The sequence below is a fragment of the Oncorhynchus masou genome, chromosome 33, assembly GCF_036934945.1.
Source record: "Oncorhynchus masou masou isolate Uvic2021 chromosome 33, UVic_Omas_1.1, whole genome shotgun sequence".
In the NCBI taxonomy this organism is placed as follows: Eukaryota; Metazoa; Chordata; class Actinopteri; order Salmoniformes; family Salmonidae; genus Oncorhynchus; species Oncorhynchus masou.
This window is the reverse complement of record NC_088244.1, coordinates 30,155,043-30,167,254: the sequence shown is the minus strand read 5'-3', so window position 1 is coordinate 30,167,254 and position 12,212 is coordinate 30,155,043. Positions and strand designations below refer to the sequence as shown.

General features: G+C 42.6%; 1 protein-coding gene across 2 annotated transcripts; it reads right to left on the bottom strand.

Moving 5' to 3' along the window:
• Positions 1–1,407: 1,407 nt before the first annotated feature.
• LOC135528221 (uncharacterized) lies at positions 1,408–9,649 on the bottom strand. Of its 2 annotated transcripts, none has more exons than XM_064957155.1 (5): positions 8,999–9,649; positions 3,995–4,482; positions 3,636–3,798; positions 2,625–3,117; positions 1,408–2,233 (listed from the first exon to the last, which is right to left on the bottom strand). In XM_064957155.1, the coding sequence occupies exons 1-5, from the start codon at positions 9,275–9,277 to the stop codon at positions 2,229–2,231; spliced, it is 1,428 nt and encodes a 475-aa protein (XP_064813227.1). In that variant the 5' UTR covers positions 9,278–9,649; the 3' UTR covers positions 1,408–2,228. The 2 variants fall into 2 exon arrangements, with proteins under 2 accessions (XP_064813227.1, XP_064813228.1); XM_064957156.1 differs by having other exon boundaries at positions 3,645–3,798.
• Positions 9,650–12,212: the final 2,563 nt, after the last annotated feature.

The following is a 12,212-nucleotide window of genomic DNA, read 5'->3' as shown; positions in this document are numbered from 1 at the left end:
TGATTGAGAACCATACTAGGCCGAAACATAGAAATAACCAAATCATAGAAAAACAAACATAAACTGCCTACCCCAACTCACGCCCTGACCATACTAAATAATGACAAAACAAAGGAAATAAAGGTCAGAACGTGACACTGTCAGGAGGAATGCGTCATAATTCACCAAACTTATTGTGGGAAGCTTGTGGCAGGCTACCAGAAACATTTGACCCAATTTAAAAAATGTAAAGGCAATGCTACCAAATACTGCCATTCATCCCTCGCCACCAGCTCATGGTTCAGCATGATAACGCATGGCCCAAGGATCTGTACACAATTCCTGGAAGTTGAAAATGTCCCATGTTCTTCCATGGCCTGCATACTCACCAGACATGTCACCAATTGAACATGTTTGGGATGCTCTGGATCAACCTGTGCAACAGCGCGTTCAAGCTGCCACCAAATATCCAGGAACTTCACACAGCCATCAAATAGGAGTGCGACAACATTCTACAGGCCACAATCAGCCTGTTCAACTCTAGGCGAAGGCGATGTGTCGCGCTGCGTGAAGCAGATGGTGATCACACCAGATACTGACTGGTTTTCTGATCCACACTCCTATTCTTTTTTTTAAAGGTAGCTGTGACCAACAGATGCATATCTTCATTCCCAGTCATGTGAAATCCATAGATTAGGGCCTAATTCATTCATTTAAATTGACTGATTTCCTTATAGGAATTGTAACTCACTAAAATCGTAGGAATTGTTGCATTTATATTTTTGTTCAGTGTACATCATAAATTGTTGGGTGTGAACAAGTTTGGCGATATTTCTGATCAATTGAATGATTTTCAGGTATGTATTAGTATTTCAACTCAGCTTAACAGGCATAATAGTAAACCATAGTGGCAGCACCAAACCAGAGTTCAAGTCATTATTCTTAACCAGAGCAAGGATTCTACACAAAAATGCACAAAGGCATGTGCTACCACACACACACACATGCACACACACGTCCTCATGTTTTTCAGCATTTCATCATGAGTCATTCCTCACATGGCATGCACGGACATGTGGAATAAAGTGATTATAGACACTCACCCTTCCACTATATATCTGTGCTGCAATTTAGCACTAAGTGGGACTACTTCACAGCAGTACATCATTAGAAAATGTAAAAATGGCAACACATTAGTTTGACCTTGGTGAAGGTGACTCAGAAGCAGTACAGGGCAAATAAGTGTGTCACTGTGACCACATTTTTTACTCCTTGTAGGGACACAAAGACACCATATTAATCCATGAACAGAAATGAAGGCATTTTCTGCAGCTGTAAAATGACGAGGCCGTAACAAAGACGTTCACTTCAGTTCATATGAGCTACTATTCAATCAACAGTAGAAAAAAATATATGAGGAGACTGAACTTGATGTAAAAAAAAATCCAGAGGATAGCCCAGGGTTTATTTTATAAAAGATACATCACAGAGATCTGAGATGAACGGTACGTTGTGAGAGAAGAAACCAATGCCTGGGCAGTAACAGCGCACTTTGTGTACAGACAAACAGTTTAAAGAAAAAAGTCAATAAAAACAACTAGACTAACAATCTTCAGTAAAACTGTACATAAATGTTAGCATTTCACAGATATGGCCCTTGCTACCCCCATGCTATTCCTTTAGTAGGCTGTTATTTGTTTACACAGGAATTAGGACTCTTGTTCTGTATATCTTATTCTAATTAAAATCCCAACAAGACATTTCAGACAATGACAAAAAAGAAAGCCAATTTCATATCAACAAGATGGGCATATTTTATGGCTTTGTTTGATCGTGTGAGTGAATTAGTGTTTTCCTATTGGCTGTTTAGTTAGTCCTCCTTGTCACTTTGTTTCAACTGAGCTTGCAGAAAAAGTTACATTTTGGTGTACGTAAAATAATCTATAGAAAGAGCTGTGTTAAAATAGATTAAGGCTTTGAGGTTGGTGTTGGCAGGTGAGTCCTGAATATTATTAACCATCGCCTGACCAGTTAGCCCTCTCATACACACGTTCATTGATGTAACAATACTGATTCTAGAGAATTGTGTGAATCCTATTGACCTGATTTTTCCCCTTGGTGAGAAAAAGTTCATGTTTATTGCACCTCAACATCGGCAATGCCTTCCCATTTGTCATGATGCAGACTGAATGTGTCCATTATCCTCTCGGAGTTCGGTGACTGTAGAAGACTTTCCTTGCTGCGTACATTCACCCTGTAAAATATATTACCATTAGTTATCAGAGAGATCAATGGTAATGTTTTTTTACTAAAGGCCCTGGAGCTGACCAAGCAAATCAGAAAAACAACATTTCATACACTATTGCCCACAATAACCTTTAGTGAGGAACACTGCTCAACCAATGAGAGATGATATTGGCGTCGGTAACACATTAAGTTGCTCTTATATCTGTGTAATTACACTGTAATTACATTGCATAGTAACATTACATTAACACATTAATGTTCCTCGCTTGAAACAATTTCAGGCCAAAAGAGGTAACAGAGTAATTGTAAATCTTTGAAATAAAGATGGATACACTCCTTACATAAAATCGGGCTGACGAAGAAATTTGAGTTTGAAATGCATTTTAAGACAGACTTACATTCCTCCTCAGGAGAGGCCTCATCTTCTTCTGTTTTTTCGTCTTCTTCCTCCCCTTGCTCCTCCTCTGCTTCAGAATCTTCCTGGTCTACATTCTCTTCTGCCAACCACTCTTCCGGTCCTGCCTCTGCCAAGTCCTCCTGCTCCTCGACCATCTCCTCCTCTGCAGGAGCAGTCTGTTCCTCTGTGAGAGCAGAGTCCTCCTGCTCCTCGACCATCTCCTCCTCTGCAGGAGCAGTCTGTTCCTCTGTGAGAGCAGAGTCCTCCTGTTCAGCAGGCTCCCCATCCAAGTGAACTGCCTCCTTCTCCACCACCTCCTCCTCTTCTTCCACCTCCTCAGCAGCAGCCAGAGCAGTCTCCTCTGCCACCTCCTCCTCTTCCACCTCCTCAGCAGCAGCCAGAGCAGTCTCCTCTGCCACCTCCTCAGCAGCAGCCAGAGCAGTCTCCTCCGCCACCTCCTCTGAGGGCTCATCTGTTTGAAACCCTCCTTCCAGCTGGAACAGACAGAATTATAGTGAGTTAGTACTTAGGGGAACTACAGGGCCTATGGTGACTTTGTAATCACATTGGTGTAATGCATTTGGCCTACATTGCAGTATATGAATGGGAATATAGCATTTACCCCAAACTCAGAGAATCCACAGCAGGCAATTAGCCACTACATACTAATGGTTTAGTAGCAATCTCATAAAAGTTCCCCATGGACACATGCTGGGTAAAAATAGTTACGAGAATGTATATGCTCCTCTGTACAAAATAGTGCAACATTTTTTGCGGTTACGAACACCAATGTTGAGATGAGAAAATATATATATTTTTTTTAAGTAATAACCTGTGACCGGTCCTGACTAATACTATATTAGTAGGTCTCAGTAAAGTACTATTAGTTAGTAAATTAGTAAGTACTATTAGAAGAATGTAAAACAAACTTTTTTGGCTATATTTGAGGGTGACCCAGTCCACTACCAATCAGATATTCTAAACCATGTGTGAGACTTCCTGTAGGCGTTACCTGGGCAACCTGTTTCTGCACAGCCTCCAGCTGAGTGAGGAGCTCAGAGTGCAGACTGTGGGCCGCTGAGTTCTGCTCCTGCAGATTCTGTTCTACCGTAACCAGCTGCTCCTCCACACTGGCCTGCTGGGCCCTCTGAGACTGCCCCATCTCCATCAGCTCCCTGAAACACAGGTATGCACACACAATGAGACGCACAGTGAAACCACCCAATACAGAAATATAAACCAATATACTTAAAGTTGCAGAAAGTTCCCCCAAAGAACCCAGGTATCCTCCTGCTTCTGGGATAAAAAAATTTTTTTAAGTGAACTTTGGGAAGGTTTCAGGAATTGACCAACCCCAAATACACTACATACTTGACACTTGCGATCTCCACTGTACTGGCCTCAAGTTGAGCCTGGTTGGCAGCCAGCTGTTCCTTAAGCCCTAGGAGCTCTGATGTCTGGCCCTCCAATGTGGCGCTCAGTGTGCCCACCAGCCCTTCCCTCTCCTCCAGCTTGGACTCAGCCTCCGCCAGGCTCCCTGTCAGGTCCTCCACGCTCTGGGCCATCTCCGTGCTCACCCTTGCCAGGCCCTCCACCTGCAGCCGGACAGCCTCAAACTCTTCGCTCTTCCCCTTCAGCATTGCCTGCAGCTGGGTCAGCTGATCCGCGGACACTGTGGCCTGCTGCATCTCTGCCAGCCGGGCCTTCATCTCTGTGTGTAGGGAGAGGACCTGGGTGGGCAGGTCTGAGGTCTTCAGTTGTTCAGCTATGGCCAGGGCCATGCCTACCTGCTTCTGGGCCAGTTCGTATGACTCTTCCAGGGTGTTGAGGCGATGCTCAAAGCCGTCGGTACTGAGCAGCTGCAAGGAAATAAAACTAGATTTAGATCTAAATAACATCTTGAAAGCACCTGCCCAGACACTGGTCTCCAAACAAAGGGCAGCTTCTTTCATGATGAATAGACAATTATGGCAAGCCATCATACTTTCTTATGGCTGCACAATGTACTGTAAGTGAGCAGTCAGAAACAGACACTATTTATAAAGTATTTTACTACTCATGCTATTCATCCTTGGGAGGAAACTATCTATTGGTGAAAACAGTTCCAGTAAGTGGGTGTAAAGAAATGAGAACATATTCACCAGGTACTGCAATTGCTGTAGGATAATCCTATGATTTAAGTAGGACAATTTAATTATGTCAACAGTTTAGTGAATCCACATCCTGACCCCATCAGTGTTGAAGTCCCTCTGTGCGAAGGCTAACCTTATAAATGACGGTGAAAGGGTGGAGATCTTCTTGACCCTAACCAGTCAGGCTTCATGGTGGGTCACTCAACCGAGACTGCTCCTCTATGTCACGGAGGCCCTCTGTAATATATCCTCACATGGTCTATCCTATCATTGCTTTGAGGATGACACTCAACTACTTTTCTCCTTCCCCCCTTCTGACACCCATGTGGCAGCATGCATCTCTGCGTGCCTGGCAGATATCTCAATTTGGATGCCAGCCCACCACCTCAAACTCAACAAGACAGAGCTGCTCTTCCTCCAGGGGAAGGCCTGCCCGCTGAAGGCACTTGTCATCTCCCATCTGGACTACTGCAACTCACTGTTGGCTGAGCGCCCCGCTTGTGCCATCAAACCCCTGCAACTTATCCAGAATGGAAGGTTGAAAACCAGGCAGGCTGCAGCAAAGTTCTCCCATGTTAACCCACACACTCCACTGACTTCCAGTCGAACCTCGCATCCACTACAAAATGGTGCTTGCCTACGGAGCAGCAAGAGGAACTGCCCCTCCCTACCTTCAGGCTATGTTCAAACCCTACACCCCAACCCGAGCACTCCATTCTGCCACCTCTGGTGGTTCCTTGGCCCTCCCAGCTCCCGCTCAGCCCAGTCCAAGCGCTTCTCTGTCCTGGCACCCCAATGGTGGAACCAGCTTCCCCCTGAAGCTGGGGGAGTCAGCAGTCCCATCCCATCTTCTGAAACCATACCACTTCAAAGAGTTTCATTATATGTAGTTGAAGTTGGAAGTTTACATTCACTTAGATTGGAGTCATTAAAACTAATTTTTCAACCACTCCACAAATTTCTTGTTAACAAATTATAGTTTTGGCAAGTCGGTTAGGACATCTAATTTGTGCATGACAAGTCATTTTTCTAACAATTGTTTACTGACAGATTATTTCACTGTATCAGAATTCCAGTGGGTCAGAAGTTTACATACACTAAGTTGACTGTGCCTTTAAACAGCACAGATTCCAGAAAATTATGTCATGGCTTTAGAAGCTATTTGGCTAATTGGCATCATTTGAGTCAATAGGATGTGTACCTGTGGATGTATTTCAAGGCCTTACCTTCAAACTCAGTGCTTCTTTGCTTGACATCATAAAAATATCAAAAGAAATCAGCCAAGACCTCAGAAAAACAAATGTAGACCTCCACAAGTCTGGTTCATCCTTGGGAACAATTTCCAAATGCCTGAAGGTACCACGTTCATCTGTACAAACAATAGTACACAAGTATAAACACCATGGGACCACGCTGCCATCATACCGCTCAGGAAGGAGACATATTCAGTCTCCTAGAGATGAACGTACTTTGGTGCAAAAAGTGCAAATCAATCCCAGAACAACAGCAAAGGACCCTGTGAATATACTAGAGGAAATAGGTCAAAAGTATCTATATCCACAGTAAAATGAGTCCTATGTCGACATAACCTGAAAGGCCGCTCAGCAAGGAAGAAGCCACTGCTCCAAAACCGACATAAAAAAGCCAGACTACAGTTTGCAACTGCACATGTGAACAAAGATCGTACTATCTGGAGAAATGTCCTCTGGTCTGATGAAACAAAAATAGAACTGTTTGGCCATAATGACCATTATGTTTGGAGGAAAGAGGAGGCTTGCAAGCCAAAGAACCCCATCCCAACCGTGAAGCACGGGGGTGGCAGCATCATGTTGTGGGGGTGCTTTGCTGCAGGAGGGACTGGTGCACTTCACAAAATAGATGGCATATTAAAAATAAAAACTACGTGGATATATTGAAGCAACGTCTCAAGACATCATTCAGGAAGTGGGTCTTCCAAACGGACAATGACCCCAAGCATACTTCCAAAGTTGTGGCAAAATGGCTTGAGGACAACAAAGTCAAGGTATTGGAGTGGCCATCACAAAGCCCTGACATCAATCTTATAGAAAATTTGTGGACAGAACTGACAAAGCGCGTGTGAACAAGGAGGCCTAGAAACCTGACTCAGTTACACCAGCTCTGTCAGGAGGATTGGGCCAAAATTCACCAAACTTATTGTGGGAAGCTTGTGGAAGGCTACCCGAAACATTTGACCCAAGTTAAACAATTTAAAGACAATGCTACCAAATACTAATTGACTGTATGTAAACTTCTGACCTACTGGGAACGTGATGAAAGAAATAAAAGCTGAAATAAAAATCATTCTCTCTACTATTATTCTGACATTTCACATTCTTAAAATAAAGTGGTGATCCTAACTGACCGAGAACAGGGAGTTTTTACTTGGATTAAATGTTAGGAATTGTGCAAAACTGAGTTTAAATGCATTTGGCTAAGGTGTATGTAAACTTCCTCCTTCAACTGTATACATGCATGTATATATATTAGTACCAGTCAAAAGTTGACGCCTACTCATTGCAGGGTTTTTCTTCATTTTTACTATTTTCTACATTGTAGAAATATAGTGAAGCCATCAAAACTATGAAATAACACATATGGAATCATGTAATTACCAAGAATGTGTGTTAAAAAAAATCTAAATATATTTAATATTTGAGATTCTTCAATGTAGCCACACTTTGCCTTGATGACAGCTGTATTGCTTGTTGGCAAACTCCACGCGGGCTGTCATGTGCCTTATACTGAGGAGTGGCTTCTGCCTGCCACTCTACCATAAAGGCCTGATTGGTGGAGTGCTGCAGAGATGTTTGTCCTTCTGGAAGGTTCTCCCATCTGCACAGAGGAACTCCAGAGCTCTGTCAGAGTGACCATTGGGTTCTTGGTCACATCCCTGACCAAATACCTTCTCCCCAACTTCTCAGTTTGGCCTTGCAGCCAGCTATAAGAAGAGCCTCGGTGGTTCCAAACTTCTACCAAACTTCTTCCAGAATGATGGAGGCCACCATGTTCTTAGGGACCTTCAATGCTACAGAAATGTTTTGGTACCCTTCCCCAGGTCTGTGCCTCAACTCAATCCTGTATCGGAGCTCTAGTTTTTGCTCTGACATGCACTGTCAACTGACGGTACTTATATAGACAGATGTGTGACTTTCCAAATCATGTCCAATAAATTGAATTTACCACAGGTGGACTCCTATCAAGTGGTAGAAACATTTCAAGGATGATCAATGGAAACAGGATGCATCTGAGCTCAGTTTGAGTCTCATAGCAAAGGGTCTGAATACTTATGTAAATAAGGTATTTCTGTTTAAAAATATATTTACACATTTGAAAAAAAACTGTTTTTGCTTTGTCATTATGGGGTAGTGTGTAGATTGTGGAAAAACGTCAAGGGGTCAGAATACTTCCTGAATGCACTGTACGTACGATTAAAGACCAGCTGGGGAAGCTGGCAAACTAGGAGAACTTGTTACAGGGACTCACAACTATGGTCAATATAGAGCGTTGTAGCAGGCTATTTTTATTCCCATGTAGACAACTGGATTTCTTTTAAAGCAACTGCACAGTGCACACTGAAATCAGCACCATGGCTGTGTCAAGAGCATGGTTACAAGCAGGGTCAATTGCTGTAAAAATGAATTGGAAGTGGAATATTTGTCAAGTGTGTTAATTTCAAAATGTTTGTGAATCTAATTTTAATATGCCTATATTGTAGGGACATTCAGTGGCAGACCCTAACAAACTATTAGGAGTTCATGTTCCCAAATTGTAGGTCATATGCCATTACAAACACCAACAGCTGCGTGACGCCCACCTTGACGGGGGTTAGAAACAGAATAAATTCGACTCACATCAGTTCAATGTCTATGCAGTATGACATTTGATACGATTTCACAACTATCATACATTTCTAGGGAAGGCCTATAAATACCGCCTGCTAGAGTTTTCCATTTAATTAAAATGTGAAGCTCACATTTGGGGGCCTTGGGGCTCTGTCTATCCATAGGAACATAGTAAATATATATGTCACAGAATAAATAAATGTGCAGAATAAATGAGGAAGGTCAGAACAGTATTTCAATGGGTCAACACAGGATTTGACCACAAATTACTTTGTACAAAATGTTCCTTTGGTATTTTTGTTGACGCATGGAAACAGCCTTTGACGTGCCTATTATGTTTGCCCATGTTGTTATTACGCATGGTTAACTAGGCTAATTACCTTTTCATTTGTCTGTATAATTTCTTCCTGGAAGGACTGAAGCTTCACCATCTTCATCTGCATGCCCATGAGGTTGTCTGCTAAGTAGGTTATACTTTGGTGTTGCTGAAAACAGAACCATGCAGCCGTTGCACCTCCGACCACAATCAGAACGAATACAATTAACAAAAGCGTATACTGGTTTCCACCTCGCGCCTCCGGTACCGAAGATTCATGATTAAAATGGTTAAAGTCTTCGTGATTGTGTTTGTTCTTTTTCCCTCGGTGCTTTGCTGTCATTTTAACACAGTAGCGTAGAAGTTAATATAAAGGCCAGAGATGGTAAGTCCGGTTTTCGAAAGATGTTTGCTCGGGTGCTGCGGTGACTTTTCCAGAAGCGTCGGTCTTTTATTCCTTAATTGATATTACACAATGCAATTTGGTCCTCATTCAAAACCGCTCAACAAAGTAGCGAAAAAAGCAAGTTCTCGGTGAAGTGGTGGCTGCAGATGAGAAAAGATAGAGGCGTGTATGTGGTACCCATAGACTTAGATAGACATCGCATTATTATATCTGTCCAACTATGGCGTCTGTGAGCGCAAAGGTAGCGTAATTGAGTCCATCTCCATTGTAAACTAATACATTTTCTTCCACTACATATTTGAGTTGGCAAATCAATTCAACGGGTGCACACTGCCGCCTAGAGAGTGTGTTGTTTGAACAGGTATAAAGCCAAGGTTGGTGATTTACTGCCACCTGCAGTTATGGAATGTTTCCTCACAATTATAATAGATTGGCTGATCCCTCCTGGTGACCTCGGTGGAATTATGTGAACCTTCCTTAAAACTATAGGAGGTCCCACCCAGTTGACTGCTTCAAAATTGTGAATGTCCTCAATGGCGCTACCCCATGCTAAAATGAACTTCTGGCACTAGAGTCCTCCTACCCATCTCTATGATGGTACCCGCTCCAGGAAGAGAAGCATGAGTGAGTAGGCGTTCCTTGCACCATGTGTGCAGCTCTAATGCCTCGTTCACGTTGTCGGAAACTCAGGACATCCGAGTTAAAATGAATGTAAATGATTTATAAAAATAAAAATAATTTGGGGGGTTATATTATTTGTTCGGTTACACACAAGTGTGTCATGGCAATGTTTTTCTTGCATATCCCAACTCCCCCTGAGACACCTGCAGGGTATACGCAGGTGTCTCAGGGGGAGACATATACCCACTTACTTTTCAGTGGGCTTTGGGTATACTCACCTCATAATACCCACCATGCACAGGGCCGGTGCCAGAACGAATCAGTTGAATGGGCATTTGATAGGGGGTGGTATATGGCCAATAGACCACGGCTAAGGACGGTTCTTACGCACAACGCAACGTGGAGTGCCAGGAAACAGCCCTTAGCCCGTATGTTGGCCATATAACACAAACCCCCAAGGTGTCTTATTGCTCTTATAAACTTGTTACCAACTTAATTAGAGCAGTACAAATAAATGTTTTGTCATACACACGGGTGTCAGCCAATCAGCATTCAGGGCTCGAACCACCCAGTTAATAATAAAGACGACAGGCAGCTCGTGAGTTTCACATTTGGGGAAGCTTACAATTATCCTACCAATCTGTGCGCCAGTTTTTATTTTTATACGTGCATTTTCATGGAACAGTTTCATTTCAATAACCGTTTTTGTTTCTCAAAAATGTCACGTGGTTAAACATAAACATCTTAATTTAAATGATAAGAGCACCATATGGACACTTTGATACGTTGGCGGGTAAATACATTAGCGCATGGAACTCAGATATAGCCTTGCCCCGATAGACTAATGCCGCAGTAGGCCTATAACTTCCAATGTCAACTAAGTGAACATATAGGCTAAAGCATACAAATAAAAACAGTAGAAAATATCCTGATTAATGCGATTGAAAGAAGACGAATTTCTCTACTCCGCCTGTCTCCCTCCCTTTTTATCTGTCTTGACTTGAGCTATTGCTTGTGAAGTGCAACATTGTTTCAACTCAGCAGGTTGGCTTGCTCAGGCACGCGTGCTCCATCAACGTTACCAGAACAGAGAAACAACACACATTGCTCATATGAAGCATTCCAAACAAAAAAAAGACTGAAAAAATGGACTAAACTCCTATATCATGATTATGAAACGAACCAAAACGTGTTTCTCACAAGTGTAGCAGGTTGTGAACTCTGTAAACGCTTCCACTCCAAGAGTGAGAAGGGTAAATTAATGTACATGCATTAACATAAATTAATGTAACCAAATTATGGGGATTAACGGTACATTTACTATGCCTACTGGTTATAATGGGGAATTGATACATATAAACAATCAAAGAGCAAACAATTTACACAATGAAACAATGAACAGAGCACATTCTGGAGAGCAGACTGCAGGCATTCTGTAGAGCGACGCATATCTTCGCCACACACCCCATCCCTTCTTCCTGTGTCAACATTTTAAATGAAACTAAATACATTTTTCACACATTTTAGATGCTTTTCACTGACATCCGCAACTTAATAATCAGCTCGATGTATTGCCTCGCGTGCAGCCCCAATAGTTGGCTTCCCAAACAGATGTAATCCTATGTCGTTGTGATTTGAAACAATCCACGTCAAAACCTTTTAAATAAAACCACTCAAAATACTTTACCAGATAGTTTGGATCGTTAGCTTATTTTAGAGAGGGATATTATATAATTTGGCAAAACATCAATTTACTTAAAGGGAAGCCACTATCCGAACAGTGCACTGTGCATCCACCAACTTTCCTTTCTATTTTGCAAGTGACTGAAACCATAATGAGGTGCTCATGTCGCCGCCCTGACAATGGGAGTCGTTGTCCCAAAGGCGGAAATGCAGGCAACAAGCGTAAGTTTGAATATTATGTCCATAGAAACGCATTGGGCTTATTCAGGACATATTTTGTCGAGAGTGAGCTCACCTCTTCCTCTCTACTGAAACAGCGCTCCTCTGTCTAAAATGTGTAGCCCATATATCTGATGCTGTCTGGACAGAATGCCGTATTGACATGCCACATTCCTCCACACACATGGTTTACACATACGGAGACAGAGGACCGTTGTTTCGCTCACTCTGATGCTTTATCTGAGATCGATACATCTATCGACGCACATCTCGGTAAAATACATAATCTTTCAATATTTTATTTGGTCGGGCAAGGAGGTATGGTAGGGTGGGTCAGGCCTCCTATGGC